The sequence below is a fragment of the Apaloderma vittatum genome, unplaced genomic scaffold, assembly GCF_000703405.1.
Source record: "Apaloderma vittatum isolate BGI_N311 unplaced genomic scaffold, ASM70340v1 scaffold23173, whole genome shotgun sequence".
NCBI classification, from domain to species: Eukaryota; Metazoa; Chordata; class Aves; order Trogoniformes; family Trogonidae; genus Apaloderma; species Apaloderma vittatum.
The window spans coordinates 19734-39076 of NW_009706753.1; the positions used below are offsets into that span (position 1 = coordinate 19734).

General features: G+C 44.4%; 1 protein-coding gene across 1 annotated transcript in view; it reads right to left on the reverse strand.

The window, feature by feature from the left end:
• Nucleotides 1-18720, reverse strand: part of CAPN14 (calpain 14) — a gene marked incomplete at its 3' end in the record, with an annotated part of 29881 nt that extends 11161 nt beyond the window's left edge. The window contains exons 1-15 of the mRNA XM_009865918.1: nt 18490-18720; nt 15969-16038; nt 14872-14990; nt 14107-14243; nt 12875-13049; nt 12109-12174; nt 10905-10990; nt 9611-9685; nt 8793-8956; nt 7957-8129; nt 5100-5305; nt 4532-4568; nt 3613-3675; nt 1972-2029; nt 169-233 (exon numbers count right to left, since the gene is read on the reverse strand). Coding sequence (XP_009864220.1) covers nt 169-233; nt 1972-2029; nt 3613-3675; nt 4532-4568; nt 5100-5305; nt 7957-8129; nt 8793-8956; nt 9611-9685; nt 10905-10990; nt 12109-12174; nt 12875-13049; nt 14107-14243; nt 14872-14990; nt 15969-16038; nt 18490-18720 — 1725 coding nt within the window. The remainder of the gene's footprint in view (nt 1-168; nt 234-1971; nt 2030-3612; nt 3676-4531; nt 4569-5099; nt 5306-7956; nt 8130-8792; nt 8957-9610; nt 9686-10904; nt 10991-12108; nt 12175-12874; nt 13050-14106; nt 14244-14871; nt 14991-15968; nt 16039-18489) is intronic.
• Nucleotides 18721-19343: the final 623 nt, after the last annotated feature.

A 19343-nucleotide genomic window follows, 5' to 3' on the forward strand; every position in this document is an offset into this window, starting at 1 on the left:
CAATTCTATTCTGTCACAGCTGAACTCTTATTATGGATGGTGAGAAGTTCAATAAGCAGGGCAATGTCTTGGTGGTAAAGAAATCACCGTAGCACCTAGTTTGCCTTAAAAAATAATGCTCCAGTGAAGTATTATATGAGTCAGAAGTATCACTCATGCCAAGGATACATCCAGGAGTGCCAAGATACCCTGGCAGGCATCCAGACTGAAACTCAGGCGAAAACTCTGGAAATCTGGAGAGAAAAAAAAATTTTAAAAATTGTTTTGAGGAGTCATTGAACGTCTCTCAGAAAAATAGTCTCTCACAAAATTCTCCCTCACTTGAGAGGGCTCAGGTCCCAAAGCCTTTGTGAAGCTTTACACCCACTTGAGAAGATGTATCATTTATGATGATAAAAATATGAGGCAACAGGATGGATTCTACTAGTCTCAGAAAATCCAATATGAGCTCCCTGCAGGCATGTAATACGGAGTGAAATATGGTGCACTATCTCCAGCTATTAGAGAAAATGGAAGGAAAAGAACATCCAAAGCTGAAATCCCGAACAGAATTAACTGCATGACCTTGAGAGAAGTCGCTTGACCCGAGGAGCTTTGGGGAGCAGCACTGCAGATTAAATTAAACCCTTGTGCTAAGCATCTCCTTTTTTCTTTCACAGATACACTGCCAACTCTGTTAATATAATTAAAAGTACAAGCATCACTGAAAACATGAGGCTGCATCGAAGCTTAGCATTTCTGGTTCATACATAAGTTACAAGAAAAGTAACAGAAATAGACTTTAATCTCTCTGCAAATCATGATTATAGGTTGTCTGTAGGCTTCCACCGAGCAAGGGACAGAACCACAACTCATCAATCCCTTCTCTGCAGAAAGTAAGGATGTTTTAATCTTGTAATAGCCCTGTTTAGTAAATACAAAACAAGTGCTGTGAAGTTTTTAAACAAATGTCTTAAAATTGATCCCTTAAGAAAAAATAAAGACTCTCAGTTCAACATAGCCTTCTCACAGACAGGATCCCTGGTGGGTCCTTTACAAAGACAGGAGAGCTATCCTTGTCCATCTTTGTGGAAAAGGGAACAACACCAAAATCAGTTTAAGTGGAAAAGGCATCACACCAATCTTTTGAGCATCATCTTTGTCGCCTGTGATAGCCTGATGGTGTGTTTTCTGTGTTGCACATCAGTTGTTACCAGTGAAGAAACTGGGAAGGAAAACTGGATTCGTCATTATAACTCTAACTTCATGGCTGATACTCAGAGAAAACAGCCACCCTAATCTGTCATTGCTGTCCAGGTCTGGGAACAAATTACAAGCTTGTGGAGTGCTCTGGGCTACCACTGGCAGAGTGGCTGTCACACTCTTCACAAGAGAGGCAACCTCAGGGCTCATCTGGTTCTCACAAGCATAAGTTACACAAGCTATCTGCAACTCCGTCCTGTCTCCCAAACACAAACGGAGCAAGGAACAGCCCTACACATGAATAGCATGGAAGGGTAAATAGGAATAGCAGGCAAGAACCAGGCACATCAAGGTAAAGACAAGATCCCCTTCCATCACATAACTGCCTACAGACTAGGCTAACTTTCTACATATTCTAATGGTGGTGCTGCTGAGACCGTGGCAGCGGCACAGGGTGAAATGAGTTTCAGAATCAAAGCTGACGTCATGCTCGATTTGGAGGTCAAACTCAAGAGTATGCGTCCACACACAATATCTACACTTGCTCTTCCCCCTCGGTCTTCAGTTGTTAAAACCAAACTAGATCAGCTTCGCTCATAACAATTTCTACAATGTTAATTCACACCCCCACAAATTCTTTTTCTCTGGAAATTTAAAATGGCATCAGAAGAGTCAGTTCAGTCAGATTCAAGCCAGTTTCTCTTCCCAGAATTCAAGAAACAGATAGAGCAGCTGAGTTTTTTCTCAAAGAGGGGTTATTTTACAGAAACATTACTTCTCGGCACTTACTTCTCCAGGAGATATTATTCAGGATCCTCTGGAGCTGAACAGCATTTATTTCAGGATTCTGTAATATGAAAGAGATTTTAGGGGGGGGTTGTTGGTTTTTTTTAAAGTATTAAATGACTTTTTCCCCCTTTTTTGTTTTCCTAGCATGTCCCATCCTCATTCCCTGCTTTTCTGGCCCCACTCCAGCCAACGTGAAAATCAATACAAAAGACTCCCTTTGAATATGACAAGGTTCTCAGCCTGCAGAAGCTGCAGTCTGCTCTAGGCTAAGTTCTCAGGGCTCCACACGGATCGATGCGGCAGTGCAGGTTTACACTGAGTGAGGATCCAGACCGTTAACCTTTCAGCCCTGGTGCCATCTGTCCCATCAAGCACACTGTCAAGAGACCTGCCTCAAATATCTATCTCCCTTTTAGCATTTACAAACAAAGATGGAAACTTTGGAATACTTCCTCCCCAAACTTTTCAAAGCAGAGACTTCCCCTCCTCCTTGTTATACTGAAGTTTACAGGTTTTTTTAGAAACTGTGATGTTTGCTTGGAAGATTTTTTTAAATGTCACTCTTAAAAATAAAAGCCTGTTTTCAGATTATGAGGCGTGCCAGGGTACTGCATTAAGAAACAGCAGCAGTCCTCACCTCTATGTGTACTTGGACCTGCTGATAGCAAAGGACCAGCACCTCACAATATGTGGCAATTTCTAGCACATCTGAAAGCCACACAGTTATCAAAATTGAAATCTTAAACAAGTGGCAAAGAGTAAAAGCATTGCTTGTTTTTAGTAACAGTTTTCATCAAAATAGTGGTGTCAAAAGTAAAAAAGTATTTTTGTGAAACTGTGTTTGCCAAGTACAGGGTACAGGGTATTTGGTGGTATTTGCCACCTTTTCTCTCACAAGGTGAAGCACTTGCTTCCTACGACATAGTTAGTGGGATCCCTGAAGGTCAACTCCATCTCAAATTAGGCTGGAGAGGTCATTAAGAAGAGTTTTTCACAATAAGGATTGTATTTCACTAGGAAAATTACTGGGAAAAGGTGGTGATGGAACACCTGATACCTATTCCACCTCTCAAAGCAAGTTAGCTGCCATCAAACTGTGATGATGGATGTGTGAGACAAGTGTCAATATTTCAAGGTGTGTGTGTCTAATAGGTGACTTTCCTCCCGTGAGTGTAAGAACACCCTAAAGGGCAGGATGGACCACCATTTTGTCCCCAATACAGCAATAAGAATTAATGTTTAGGGAGAGCATGTGAGGCTGCCTGGCTCCTGCAGAGCATTCTCCTGTTTCCCTGGCACCTCCACCTATGGGAAAAGGGATCTTAGAGGGTACATCCCTGCCCAGTCCTTTATTATCTGTTTATGGACCTGCCAGGTTGCCAGCATCTTTTGAGCCTGTTGATGCTGTCACATCCACAGCATCCTGAGGCATAGAAGCTTGCCTATCTCACTGCTAGCGTATTGCTAAGCTTCGTGGTCAGATCTGCTGCCTGGGATCAGCACTATAGACACAGCCCAAACCACTCTGCTTCCCACACTTCCACAACCAGACCTCCCTTGGACATCCACATGTTTTTACTTCCACAGAGCTACATAAGAGCTCCGGAGGAGTTTAGTCTGGCAGTTCATGCATAGGCTTACCTGTTCAAAATGCTTTGTGAAGAAATCCTCCCAAATCTTGCCTTCATACCTATCAACAATTTCCTTCAAGATACAAAATAGATAAATAAATCAAGGATAAATATTTAGATAAATAAATAGATAAATAAACTCAAGGAAGAAAAATATTGCCATCTAAGAGAGTTACTAAAGATGCTTTCCCAGAACAGCACTCTCATCCCCTGCCCTTCCACCTTCTTCTCACCACTGCAATCAATGCTACATCACTAATACAGCCCACTGCTAAGATAGCTGCTCACCTCATAGAAATGCTATTTCTTGGATATTCATTCAGATAACATTCAGTGCTCTGTTGTGCAACAACAAAGGATGGGGCTCACTCCATGCTAAGAAGGGAAAAGTCTGTCCTTTATACAGGAGGATAGAGAAGATGGAAGAATGAAGGGTCCTATATATGCCAGGGGAACAGACCATGCTATAAACTCCTTGGTACAAGTTGCAGACATGCACACACTGTCACTGAGCTCAGTCTATTTTGAAAATAACCTATAAACTGCTGTACAGAAACAGTACTGCTCAGGTCCCATCATGTCTTCAAAACTTTCAAGGCACAAAAGGAGCAGGGAGAAGTGCAAGGATGAAACAGGAGTCTCTAAAAAGTCATGAATAGGAAAGACTGCAAGTATGGTATCACTAAAAGAAGTTTGCAAAAAGGCAACTAACGAAGGTGTCTTAAAATTTTCCAGCTCCCCACATTTGACAGCACCTCTCCACATGGTCCAAGGGACCTTGCCTGTAAACCCACGCTGCCCACGCAAAAGTGCTGCAATGCAAGCACTCACATTCTCACTCAGCATCTCCAAAGGGCAGAGCAACAGGAAAAAAACAACCTTTAGAGCTGAAAAACAAATCACAGACCTCCCACTCACCTCATACTCACCTTAGAGAGGGTGAAACTGGTGTTCCCACCTACTTCCCTGGAAATGCAAAAAAAAAAAAAAAAAAAGGCAAATGCATTAAGGAGATATCAGAGTTGTGTGTTTGTCTCAGCGCAGGTGGCATCCCCCACCCACTGTTGCAGCAGACGGCTGTTTTTTCTCCTAGTGTAACAGCTGCAGTAAAGGAATCCCTCATGTCCATGAAGTTCCCCAGGCATGTGAAGTCTCCAAAGCACCATTTCTGAACAAGCAACCATCTGAGCATTGCCAGCACAGGGTCTCCTGGCAAACTGATAGCGCATCAAAACCTGCTGTCCTTCTCCACGATCTCAAACATGAGCACGCTGCAAGAACCCCTTTTGTGGGCCTAGCTCAACACTTCTTGAAACGATAAGGCCAAAAGCAGTGCTTCAGCCACTGAGAATCTTAAGGCATGAAAAACCCAGAGCCAGCCTTTCCAAAAGAGATTGTACTGCTTTTTTGCAGAGTAAAGTCTTTATGCTGCTCCAATTAGGGTCGAAAGACCAGATCATCCCACCATCCAGTGGCAGTGGGGCAGCAGCTTCTCACCGAAGAACATGCTTCCTGGAGAAGACCCGCAGTATGAATTCAGCCTCCTGCTGAGGCTTCAGTGTCGATGGGACAATCACATAGACACCAGGCACCAGGTGGAAATCATGAGTCACTTCCCGCTCATCAAGGAAGACCTGGTGCTTGTTCACAGGCTGATGTCGGGTGAAAAAAGCTGGGGGCAGCTTTCTGTTGCTTTCTTGGTACTGTTAAAGGAAGAAACAGAAGAGAAATGTGTTCTGCACCAGGTAAACAAATGGATGAAAGGCATTTGGAGAATGCACAGGCACGGCATAGACACCACAGGTATTTTCACAGCACAAGCAGATAACAGGGCCCAAAAGACTCGGTTTCCTCCTGGGTCATGGTAATTCTCACTATGCACTGCCTCTGCCCAATAGCAATAAAGAACAGGGCTTCCTGCAACCTTATCAGTATTGTAATAGTACTTGCAAGGAGCAGCAGCAAGGACTTGGGGAGGAGAAGTGGCTTCTTTCAAAGTGGCTACGGCCAAAGTCATTTCCGTCCTGGCAGAAATAACTGCTGGCAGAAACTGCACTAGAGACAGGTCTTCACTAGCCCGACCGCTTCTCCTATCCCACAGGTACCATGCACTTTGTCCTCAGCTTGTCCTTTGCTTTGCTAGGGATCTGGTAGGAAAGGATTTTTCAAAATACCTGTGACTTGAGCATACCACAGGAGAAACCTAGCGCCTAGCTCTGGCTCCATACACATGTCCTTGATCTGCCTGGCACTCATGGCTTTTACAGATGTTTTGCTCTGCAGTACTTTTCTGCAATAGGCAAATGGATAAAGTGTTGATCCAGGCAACCCTGAACTCATTTTTAATGCCACTGAGGGCCCAGTACACAAGCCTAATAAATAATCCTGCTAGCTAAAACCACTGTCACCTTGTGATCTTGGCTGTTCCTCAAAACATTTAGCCATTTTACTCTGCAGTCTTGCAGTGGAGATGCTATTCCTCTTCCTTTGCCAATATTTTTCTTACTAATAGAGCAATCTTTCTTCTGAAGGGTTCAGGGTTACTCCTTCTCATGCCCCTTATGTTAAATTCAAAGTTTTTATATTCCAATCAATACTTTGTTGACTGTAGTTCCAATACTTTAGATGCTCTCAGCTCACCATCTCTCTGTATTGATCTTGGCAACCACTACAGACCTGAAATTAAAGTCCTGGCTGCCACTATTCCCCCTTGGGTGCAGCACAGTAGTGTGCTAGGGCCACACTCAGACCCCTTCTTACAGGAAGTTTAACTCACTTGCTACCCTGATAGCCAACAAAATATTTATGTCAGAAAGGAGTGATATCTCATCTCATGGTTACCCTGCTGGAAACACAGTAACTCAGAACACAGCTCTGCTTCGCTTACCGTACACCCAAACTAGTTCTTTGCCAGCCCAAATTCAAAGTGACTCTGAAGAGGTGTTCTGGGTGCTAACAGAGTGGAAGGTACGCCCTTTCAAGATAAAACATTTCCCTGTTTTAAATAGCCCTCTGAGGTCACAGCCAAAATCAGGGTTTAACTTCCAGGGCCCTTCCTCAGGTCCCAAATGCTCCTGGCTAAAGAAAATGCTAGAAATATAGCTGTTCTGAAGAAGCTGAAAACACCTGTAGCATCAGTTCCAGAGCATCCCCAGCTAAAAAGGAACCTGAGCTCCCCAAGAGATCCCTGACTTGGATGAAACACAGGCTCTGTTCCCACCTCATCCCAAGACTGGAAGGCAGCAGAACGGTAGCTCCAGTTCCCCTGAAAGCTGCAATATATCCAGCTTGGACACAGCCAAGAGTTGGGGCACCATCCCACAACTGCAGCATGGACAAAGTGCTGATAGGGTAAACAGTGATGGCTTTTGGAACACCTCTGAAGACAGAAATATAGAAGCTGAAAAATTAAGGCCTCCTTTTAAGGCCACTGAGCCCTCCCGATATGGCCACTCTTCAGAAGAGTCAGTGGGTTGCTCTGCGTTAGCAGTGACTCTGGTGCCTCTCTCTACTCAGATACATTGTCGTTACTAGCTGCCAGCTAAGGAACAAAAGCAAGCAGGACACCTTCAGTGTTGTCAGAACAGTTTCACCAGCCCAGGTTCCCCAGGAAAGAGCCAGCAGCAGTGACAAGGGACTCACCTGTAGGTCCACCTGCAGAAAGAAAAGAAACAGTGCATCTGTAAGCCAGCGGCCTCTGGGTGTCACACAACATAGCTGGGAAGCAGTTACATGCACCCAGCTAGGGTCTTTGCCTTCAGGAATGTCAGCCCTTCCATCCGAAATCCCTTCCCCACAGCCATCTCTCCATAACTGCGCAGACTCGCAGCAGCAACAAGAGCTGTGGTTGTGTTCAAGGGAGGAGAGTGGCTTTGTGAGGCACTCAAATGAACAGAGAACTGAGGGGGGCGAACTCTAACTCCTTCTAATATCCGCTTATCCCTGGATACACAGGGAACTACCACTACTCACACGTGCAGCTGCCACACCATACTAGGAACACTTCTCAAACACAATTTTACCGTGGCTGGAAACAAGATAAGGGCAGGGCTCTTCCTGCCCCAGAGCAAGGGTATTCCTGGCACCTTCTCCCAGCTCTACCACACACTCTCAAGAGAGGGCAAAATGAAGCCCAGCATGCTTTGAAGCAAGAGGCACTTCTCATTGCTCTGCAGGCTGACACACAGCAAGTGGGGCAGAGCCTGAGGAAGCTCCTCATGCGTGAGGAGACTGGGCACAGGCAAGGAGAACAGAGCACTGAACACCCTGCACACAGCAAAACTGCTGCAAATCTCTACAATTTACAGAGGCCATAAGTGTTCCTATTTGGTGAAAGTAAGAAAGGCAAGCCAACTCTCTGCACCTTGTAGAGTGAAAATCCAATGAAGAGGTGAGGAGCTCGGTTCCGGTGCTTGCTGCTGTGTTTCTGCATCAGGGATATAACCACATTGCAGGAGCTCAGGCTTTTCTTACTGTCTTCAGCTGGTAAAACATTCAGCCAGTACTGAGGGTTCATCCAAAAGGTGTCTAGGCAAAACAAGAAAAACATTTTCATGTGATTTTTCCATCACAAAATTGGTTGCTGGCTTCCCACATGATGCCTGACATCAGACAAATTGTTTGGGCCCCATAGGGATTTGATCTTAGGGTGCAGTTTACAAGTTCAGGAGTGCAACCACTATGCAAGACAGGAAGAGGGCCCAGGAACAAGGAATTACATTTTCATTCACTTACAACTAAGAGCTCATTTTGTTTATAAATGTGTCACTATTCCTCTGCCACCTCCAGTGTATGGGCTAGCTGACTTCAGCCCCAACCTGCTCTGCTTCTAGAAGGGCTGAGCCTCTGCATTTCCCATTCATTCTACTTAAAATATCGCTCCCTGGAGGTGCAGAGTATGCAAATTTTAACAGATAAGTTTAATGCCTTAAGCAAGTTCAGCATTGGCAAATGATCCTGGGATCCCGCAGAGCACTTCATGCCATAACGAGCCCACTGTCCTACATTTGTGAGTGACTAGCTTCTGTGATGGCCGAAGTCCTTCAGCTGCTTATTTCTGATATTTATGTGAAGGTTTAATCAGGAAGAGCATGTTTTTGTGGTCAATTTTGCGTTAACAGGTATCAGGTGCTGGCAACCGAGTCAGCAAAGCAATTTTACCCCATAGTCATCCCAAAGAGCACCCCTTACCACGACAGAATCCCAGACTTCCCCCAGCTGTACTTCCTTTCACCCATCTCCCACTTTTCAAAGAATACATCCACTTCTTCCCATCTTCCTGGCTCATCAGGTCTGGAGTTAATTTACAGATCATCAGATCTACAAAATGAATCTTAAAATCTCGCAGAGACATCCTGGGAAAAGAGTGCCAAGAGACATCTTGTCAGCAGTTTAGTCTAGTCCATATGGCTTTATAAAAAGAAAAGGAAAGGGAGCAGGGAACTTCGAAGCTGCACCATTCTGTATTACATATGGTAATGCTCATATTTTATGAGGCAGTAAAGAAGAGAACGTCTGCTCCAACAGCAGCATCTAGCAGTAGCAAACGCACGACTAAAATTTCAGCAAAGGATAGCAGCGCAGGGATTAAAATAATATTGCCACCAAAGGGACCGCAGTGAAATGACACGGACGACAACACTGCCACCGCGTGGCAGCAGCTGTGGAGAAACCGCGAACAAGGCAAGCAAGAGCTTTCCAAGGCTGTCTTGAAAATAAAAGGCAGGACAAAAGCTCCTGAAAGCTGCCTGCCTCCAGCAGCCCTGGGAGATCTGGCAGTGTCCTGCTTCTCCCCCGCTCCCGCCACCGAAGAACGGTGCTTCTCTTCTGTGTCAGCACGGCTCCTGCTTCTCACAGCACCAAGCAGAGGAGGAGAGCGAGAAAGCGAGTCGGGGCTGTTATAAAGCAGATCACATGTGCCTTGACCTAAGTGGCAATGAACTGCTTCATCTCCAGACGCAGCCCCAGAGCTACTGTCAGACAGGGGAGAGGCGAGACCGTGCCATTACCAGAATTCTCCATCCTCTTTCTTTTTCCTCAGCAAAATCTTCTCCTTAGGGCTCAGCAGCTCCCATTTGTAAGAGCTGAAGGCAAAAACATGAGGTGACTAACCAAATGCAGCCTCAAATTCAAGGCAGAGCACATAGCTTTCCGCTGTAAAAAGAGGCCAAATCCCTGTACCCACACATCTCCACATCTATCCCCAACTAAGCAGAGGCCACTTATGCCTTCAGCCACAGGAAACTCTCCACAGGCAGTCTGGGTCCCAGGACATGTAGCTAAACGGTGCCGATTTTCTCCAGCAGAAGCCAGAAACGTTTCATTTCCATCAGCCAACCCATTCACTTGCGCACACAGCTTCCAAGTACTTAAAATATAGAAATCTAGACCCGTTTTGTTGGTTAATTTTCTGTCAAAGGAGACATAATAGGAAGAGTGTTTGGCATAATGAATGAATGACTGGGACAGCACAAGAGGCAGCTGGGAGTCATTTAAAAGGCAAGTCTACAGTATGTTGCTTATTACACTATTCAACAGCAACAGCTGGTATGTTGTCATTATGTGACAGACACGCATCAGAGAAGCTACTGCTCTGCAGACAAGGTGAAAGTCACTCACTCCCAACACCTCCCTGTGCTCTTCCCTCCTCCCCATGCCCCAGCTTCAGCAAACAGGGTCTGTTCAGGGAATGAAGTGAAGCTCAAAAGGAAGGAGAGCAATAGGACACAGGTCTAGAGCTGCCATTGATCTAGAATGTAAACTACTGTCTTTCACGGGTTCTAGTCAAAAAAATCAGGTAGATGCAAATATAGGGCCCATTTGCCTCGCTAGTTGCTTCCTCTGATCTCATACCCAATTGTGTTTCCCCAAACAGCCAGGACAGAGGATTCCTTTGCAGCCACCCAACTCCAACACTTTGCAGCCCATGGAGGACTTTGCAAGGTCCCTCCAGAGACGAAGGGCTGCGTGCCCTGAAACCTGCTGTGTTCAGAACCTCCAGCACAGCTATCTGTCACTTTGCATGCCATCCAGATCACAGCAACGTGGCCAGCGTCTGATGTTCATATTATGTTTCCTTCGGTGTTCAGTGAACGGAAAAGCGGAATAGAGATTGTGGAAGCTGCATGAGGGAATTGAGCTCAACTATGTGAGCACTATCTGCTGGAGAAACACAAATCTATCGAGTCACTGCTTTGACACCAGAGGATCTCAGCACTAACTCATGCCTGAAGATGGCAGCATCTTTCCTCCAAGAAACCTTTCCTTCCACCCAGCATCAGAGCTTCCCTTTCTTAAGCTCACCTGTCACTCCAGTCTCCTTTCCATTCAATTTTTCCCCACGGATTTCTCAGTCTCACTAGGTTTTCTGGTCCATATTGACAAGTCACCTGCAGAAAACAGTAATGCTGTGCTTATCACTGTCGTTCTCATCTGGTTTATATCACTGTACTATGCCAGATATTAACGAAGATTTTCTTTGATTTCATAGATGTCAGCAAGTATGATGATAAAAAATCTATAAACATGCAACTCTGAATGTTGGCACAAAGAGATTAAGATGCTTTATATTCTATAACTGAAACAGAGATCTCATAGATTCCTAATTTGGGGGCTTGACCATAAATTCCTCTTCCTTTCCAACACCTGCTCATTTTTTTGCTCATGTGGAGGCAAGACTGTACTACTGTCACTGATAAACTCCATGCCTAAAACCCTTCCGCTGTGTGTGTGAGACACAGGTGTGCATCATCCAGCCCATAGTATCTCTTCCAGCTTTCCTAGTATCTCTTGCTAGAAGTAGTGAATGTGCTTTCACGCAGATCTATATAACACATCCCTTATCATCCTCGTCAACCTCCTTTTGAGGCTGGACAAGATAGTCATCTATCAACCCAGAAGAAAAAAGTTTTCTTCCATCCTTTGGGATCTACTATTTTGCTGTCACTTACCTCTGCACAAATATCTTCAGGGGACTCCCAATGCTACTTCTGTAGATCAGTGGGGTCTGCCTCGTACTCTCTGCACAGGAGCCCAGTTCTGTGCCCTTACTTCAACTTTGACTCACACTTCCACCTGCAGTTTGTCATGTTTTGGCCCCTGTATTCAAATTACCTTTACTTCTCTATCCCTCTCCTTTGACTTCAAAGAAAGGCTTTTTTACCCAAGAAGGTTTCAGTACATCCTTCCAGCATCTCCAAAGGCTAATCCTTTTGTCCTTAACAGCTAAGGTGCATTTGTAGGTGATGCTCTCTGGAGAGCCCTCTGTATCACTCCCACCCAGAGAAATATGCTGATGTGTAACTATTTTTCATTACATCAGAGTCACAATACTAAAATGGACACACCTGAAAGTGAACATAAAGCACACGATCTCTTTTAGCCTTAGACTAAGAGAAGAGCACTGCGGAAAGAGACACCGTAGTTGCCCTGATTAAGGGTTGAACCTATGAATGCAGTAAAAATTGCTGACATCCAAACAAACCTGGGCCATTAGGGCTGGTCTTACCTTTCTAATACCAGTTACTGTGTAGGCATGGCCAGCAACAAGCCCATTCTTCAGGACCTTTGTTGCCTGTGTACAAGGAAGAGAAACAGAAAGAACAATAAACATTTATTCTATCCCTACTGACATAGCAGACTCATACCAATACCAGAGACCTGTACCTGTGTAAGCAATGACTCTCAAAGCAAACGGAGAATTGTTTGAAGAGAAAAAAAAAAATAAGTCTAACCTCCTAACTGCCATACTCTCCAGTATATTTGTGATTTGATGGTTCATTGGGAAGGTCCCTTCCTAAATTGTGTATCTTTGACTAGCGATCATTTCAATTTTAAAATGTCCAGGAGGTTAGGTTTTGATTTTCAGAGTAGTAAGGTTTCCCAAAACCTGAAGGCTTGGAAGGCACGATTGGAATTCATGTTTTGAACTACACACCTCCTTCTCTCTTTGCTATAATCTTATTCCACGAGTCGCTGTACCTCACTGCACCATGTGTAAAAATGAAAAACTGGTTTAACAAAAATGGGAAAATGCAGTAGGTCCTTATTTAACAGAAGTTCATTAGTAGATAAACCAGTTCCTAAACATGACAAAAGGGAGCTGAGAACAGTAGGGTATCAATCCACGCGCAAATCTAAGAATGTGATTTCTACAGAAAGTCATGTGTAGCAGCTTTGATAATTTTTGAGTCACAGTGACTAGCTGAGCAGAGGGAAACAAGTCTGGAAAAGTTTTCAGCTGTGAAGCCATCCGATGACACTCCAAGTCTCACCCCTAAATGTGTCTGACAGCCCATGAGAGATCTGCTGTAGGTTGCTCTTGTCAGGATATCCCACAGATCAGGAGGAGCTGCTGCAAGCTTGATCCTTATATTAACACCACCTGTAAAATCCACCAAGGCTTCTGAAACTTGCCCAATCTGTAGATCTTCATAGGAGCCATAGAGTCTAACAAAAAAAAGGTATCAATATATTCTTGAGGTTATAGTCACAGATGATAGGTTGAGGAAGGCTGTAACTCATGTTTATTTTAGGGGAAGTTTTCTCATTTAAGAAGAGAGGAATCTTGCAAATTACCTCCAAGACTGGCCATAGTCTGAAAGGGACTCTTCACTTGCTGTGATCCCTCACTGCATAGTTGTTAAAACATGTCCATTGTTACTTCTTTGATAACTCTGTCTTAGTGAATATTGTCTGAATATATCACCAGACACTGATACAGTCCCTTGAGAGGCACATTGTGCCTTCAGAGTCCAGTCTCCAATCTGATTTCTTTCACTACTGCTGAGCAACTTTCTCCACTCTTTCTAATAACTCCAAATGGAAATAACTGAATTTTCTCCCCTTTGCTTTGATCTTTTTTTCTTACCACTAAACTAGGATTTTTCCTTGCTCTGCAGAGATTACTTCAGCCCAAGATTAACAAACCCTATCAGTTATGCTTTTTTTCTTAGTCCTGATAAACGACTCTAGACAAAACACTCCAGAGAGAAGCCAATATTCTCACTGCGACATGCAACTTGTTGAATGCCTCAGCTTTGGAGGACCCCAGAGTAGGAACTTCTAGCAAAACCCAAGTACAATTCTTAAGTAGACCCCCAAAACAGAACTCACTGGAGCTTTCCCAAACACCAAAGAAGGCGTCAGAAATCATTCACTGTTGAAAATCTCTATCTGTGGCCTTCTGCTCCTCTGCAGTGTTCACAAAGAAGGCATCATCCTAGCCAATACGCTGCAAACAATGATAATACTCAGCAGACAACTCCCCAGGATAGGTCTTTCTTTACACCTACTCCTATACCCTTAAATTTAAATTCACGGGCCTGGACTGATAACAGCTACTGTAGCAGCAGCTCTTACTGTGTAATAATAGAAAGCTGAGAACCATTTACTACACTCCAAATGTGGCAAGGCCTAGGAGGTGCATTTATAAACACAAACAAATTGCGTAGGCACTAACATATTTTAGAGAGACTATTTGCATAACTTAGAACGAGTCACTTACTTAGCATATGCCTTCTCCAGAAGGGCTCCCCAGAACACGTTCTTATACACTGAGGAAACAAAGACCAGCTCGCCTGCCTCGTTCACCGGCAGGCGATCATCAACCACCACGTCGACCCATTCACCGAAGTGCCAGAACTGTCAGGGGAAAGGAATGAGCTGATGTTCCCTTGGAAGGGACCTCCCCTTGAAACAACAGGAAAGGCAAGATCGCTGTGGGCACAGGACTAGCTGCCCTGGGGAGAGGGCTGCTTGGGGTCAGTGGGATGTGCTGACTCACCCATAGAACCAACTGCTCAGCCCCACCTTGCTAGAGGAGAATAAAAAAAGGATGTATCAGGTGTGAAAGGATTAAGCAGGGAAACGAGGCAGCACTGGTCTTCTAAGGAAGGAGTTCCTAACTGCAGGGTAGCAGAGTTGGATGAAGAGCTCAGCAAAGGGGTAGAAGGTTGGAGCAGATGTGCTCAAACCCTGCTGACTGTTGCAACTACAGAGGACTTTTGTCTAGATTAAAATATGGATAGGGCACAGCTGGAGAGAAGGGCCAAGCACAGGTACATCCTGAGTGGCTTACAAGCCACTTATAAGTTGATCTGCTGCCTGTGCTGCTTCGTGGGAGGGGTGATGGGCAACTCTCCAAGCAGGGATACCCTCTGGCTGCTTGCCCGTGGCCAAGAGCAACCACGTTCAAATTATCTAAGAGCGTGACACAAAAGGTGACAGGGGATTTCTGAAGACCTCCCACAGTCTGGGGGAGTAGATGTACCCGGAAGTGGAAAATGCCAGCGTATTTCCTCTCAAAGCTCTGGTTCTGTGGCACGACGGCAGCCAAGATGTCCTGGTGGAACGTGAGGGCTTCCAGGGCCGCTAGGAACCAGCAGTTCTCTGCGCCAAGACAAACGGACACATGCAGTTGGCTGAAGAGCGAGAATTGTCAGCCAAGTTCAGGAAAACCACCAAGATCCTAGCAGAAGAGCTGTTGTGTTGATGTCTTTACAATTATAACAAATCATACAGAGAAAATGAGATGATCCAGACGTGTGTTTTACTTAACCAAACTATGATTGGTTTATAATTGTTCTCTTATGATCCTTTCATTTGGATACTGTTTGGTTACATAAGAAATTTAGCAAAAAAAATAGCTCTAAGTGACAGCATTCTGTATTTTACTGACATTGTGTGGGGGGGGGTTTCTGTTCTTTGGAAAGGCGTGCTATTAAAAAAAAAACAAAACAACAACTCACCACTTTTCCCTTTTTCTTTGAAAACATTAACTGTTCAGAAAAGAAAAATAATTTCCGATGGATCCCGCAATGCAAGACTACTTATAGGACTTTGTGTTTAAGGGCATAAAGTACTTAAAAGTAATTTAGCCCTGCTCCCACCTGTTTTGCAGATGACAATATATCCTTTTACTTTAGGTAAAAAAGCATAAAATTATTATTCTAACTGCAAAGCTGGGAAGAGAACATACACTAAGCCTTAGGTAGAAAGACAGCTGAAGTCTCAGACTTTCCTGTTTCTGTGCTCTCCGTTGATTTGTCAAGCAGCAATATTACAGACCAGTAAGAGCGCAGGATAACTTCCTATTGCACTATTGGCATGCAGAGAAGCAACGCAGAGAGTGGTGATTTCAGCTTGTAGAGACACCTCTCACCTCTCAAATCCCACCTTGAGGATTGCCAGGTTTGTTACTGAGCCTATCACATGTTAATGATTACCTTATCCACATCATGGCAAGTGAAGAGATAAGGATATTTCACATCTTATATTTTTATGCCAAGTTTTATACAGTCTAAATTCCCCACAAAATGTTATCTTACATAAGAATAGTTAGATGTTTATAGAAAGGAGCTTCCTTACCCACCAATCCTTGACAGAGATCAAGCTGCTTTCTGTTTGCAGCATAAAATACTGGACTTCTGTGCAAAGCCTGGGAAACATGCAACCAAAAAAGAAAAGAGGGATTCAAGTCAGTAACATGAGCTAGTTTAGCTTGAAGTCAAGGACTTCCTGTGTGCAGAGCTGCAATCTCGTAAGATAGGAAATACAGGGAGTTGCTAGTTTAGGATATAAAACCCTCATGGATATGGGAACAAAACACTCCCAGAGCTGCAATCTCGTAAGATAGGAAATACAGGGAGTTGCTAGTTTAGGATATAAAACCCTCATGAATATGGGAACAAAACACTCCCTCAGCCTGTTCGAAGCTTTCAGAACATCCTTTGTCCCAGCAGACACTGCTGCTCTGGTTCAGGTGTAACTCTAGTGTTACCATGTGCCCTGGCTAACCTGACACAAGCCTGGGCACACCTTTGTGCTTGTCTATGTTGAATTTGGTCTCCACGATAAGCTGCTGGTGCTCAGGTGCATCACTGTGTGTTTCCACAAACATCTCACCAAGAAGACAACCCTTCAGGCCTTCTAGCCTTACTCCTCTGTAATTACAGCCAAAAGAAGCTACAATGGCAGAGCACGACTGTTCAAACTTAGAGCTAACCTGGCTGATGTCCCCACAATTTGATTGACAATTGAGCTACAGACTAACTGATGGCTGCTACAGAAGTTCCTGTTGCTGTGACAAGAGAGGGTCTGTGAATAACTGTTCAGAGAGAAATTACATTGTTATTTTTTCCCTCTCACAAGTTCCTCTGGGGTTAAATTAATAACCAATGTGTCAAACTTACATTTCACTCTAATGATCCACAAATTGCTCAAGCTAATTTTCACACTGTTGGCTTCCCCTGCAGGCAGTAGTGGAGAAACACAAAACCCTCAGAAGGCAGTTACAGTAATTAGACACCATCCCTTACCCTTGGTGAATTTGGGTGTTCACTTTGCAGGCCATCAGTCATAGATGCAGCAAGCTACAAGCCTGCAGGCTGAATAGCAGGATCTCGGCATTTTCTCCGCAGCCCAGGGACTGAAGGATGAACAGCATCCATCCTCAGAGAGCCTTTGCTGGGCTAAATTTGGCATTCAGCGCAAATAGCAGCCTTCTTCACGAGGCAGTGTTAGAGCAGCAGAAGAGTTGACTGAGGGACAGCAGAGGTTCCAAGTCCCTTTCGATATCTCTAGGGTAGAGTGACACCTGAAGGACTTGTGTTGACTTTTCCCTCCCAAATACCTCTGTGCTGATATAGCTGCCTCAGCTCAGGCCCCTGAGGAGTGCTCTCTCCCTCTGCATGCAGATCCTGACTTAACACAAACCATCTGTGAGATCAAATTATGCAGGGAACTCTGAGAACCAGGGCTCCTATTCCCCAGCTCTCCTGTTTGCTTTGCAAAGACTCCTCTATTTCGATGGTGATATTTCACGAGTTTTGCAGAAAGTCAGCCCTTCTAAGAAATTGGTTAAATCTGACAAAATATGTCAGCTAGAAAATAATTGAGTTGAGAGATGCTATCTGCTATTACCTGCCAGAATTCCCTTACAGACACAGTAACATAAGGAGTCAGTGCTACTGAAATTCTAAGATAACTCATTGCTTTCAGGAAGATCTGATGGTCAGTATGTTGCTCAGTGGCTCAGTAAGAACAGAACTACCATTGCTAGTAACAGCCCTTATCTAACTGTCCCAGGCTTCTGGTCTGGCCTCCTAGACCTGTTATCTATCCATTTGTTATGAGAACTTGCTCTGTGACCAGCTCTCACAAACAAGTATCTCTTGTTGTGACGTGCAGTTTAAGCATTGGAAAGCAGCAAAGGCCTTGGAAATACGGGCACAGGTAGAAAACAGAGGGCCCAGAACTAAAAACATCTTCCTGACTGGTGGTCAGTTACTGATCTCAGTTGAAGCTTAACCTTGAGAGCTGGGAAAAGACAACTGTAAGTACAACAGACTAAACAACTGAGAGGGAAAAAAACAGCCCAGCAAGATAAGGCAGTTGCTGCTGTCAGTGAAAGTAGCAGCCTCCAGCACCAGAACAGTATGTTGTTCATGGGAGAGGTGTCAAAGGCTAAGAACTGTCTAGAAACTCAGAAATCTTCTAAAAGGTCAAGATCCTGAATCCTGGAGAGAGGGTTCATCACCATGAGAACTGTCATCATGGAATCACGGTGGGATCATTAGAGCTGTGAGCTTCAAGAACACCAGCTCCCTGCACTCCCTTTGCCGACTCTCCTTGCCTGCTCCAAGCATTACTGGATATAAACTGAAGGAGGCTGGTTACGACCTGGGGCAACAAATGCTTCAAAGGCAATTACAAAACTACACGTATCCCAGATTCCAAAATGACAGCTGATACAACAAGTGTAATCTCTAGAGGCATAAAGGACATCTAAATTAAAGTCTAAGAGTAATCTACTCTGGGCTAAAACTATTTGCTGGCTCTCAGCTGTGGTCATCCTCTTACAATAGAGTATTCACTGAAAGTCACTTACATGTGGCCTCTTCCACTGTAAATTTCGGGGTAGTTTCTTTAGCAGTGCTCCTGTTCCAATGGAGCTGATGTGAGCAGGGAAGTTGTCATCCATAAACAGGCATTTATTCTTCAAGCACATCTCCAGCAAGGCCTGGTAGTTCTGCTGGATGGGTGGGGTGTGTTTTTGAAAGATACTCCTGCCTAAAGGCACAGGCGACTTCTTTTTTTTCAAACACGGCAGAAAAGGCATGGCGATGTCCACGGTAATGCTGGGATAATTTTTTCCACTGAGGATTCCAAAGGGATCTCGCTCTGTACCGTCCTGCTGGAAACTCCTTGTTTCTTAAGATAAGATGTGTCTTCTCCAGAAGAAATCCTGATCATTAAAATAAGTGTAAAAGTCAATATAACCAGGGCTTTTTTTCTCTTTAACTAGAGGAGAGGGTGTGGCAGAGGGTGACACTCCCAGGAGAAGAGGGGGACTCATCCAATTCTAATCTAGCACCTCTCGCTGCATGTTCAAGGCTTTACATTTGCTGTGGATGTGAAGGAAATCAAAACGAGTGACCCCACTGACTTTTACTGGGGCTTTGAAGCCACAGACACGGCTATTCTCAGTCTCACTCTGGACTATTTAGGCTCTTCAGGATATTTTCATAATGTGCTGCAACACGAATGACAGACTTTATTCAATCACATTCTGGCATGTGGACATCTCCCCTCCCAGGAAAGAAAAATAGCAAGATAAACCAAAGGCTAACAGAAAAATGCAATATATTCGGTGTTACAGAGCCATTAGTCACAATCCCTCAATGGTTATTTTGCCCTTTTTGCTTCAAACTCCCCCAAGAGATCACATTCCATCTTGCTGAT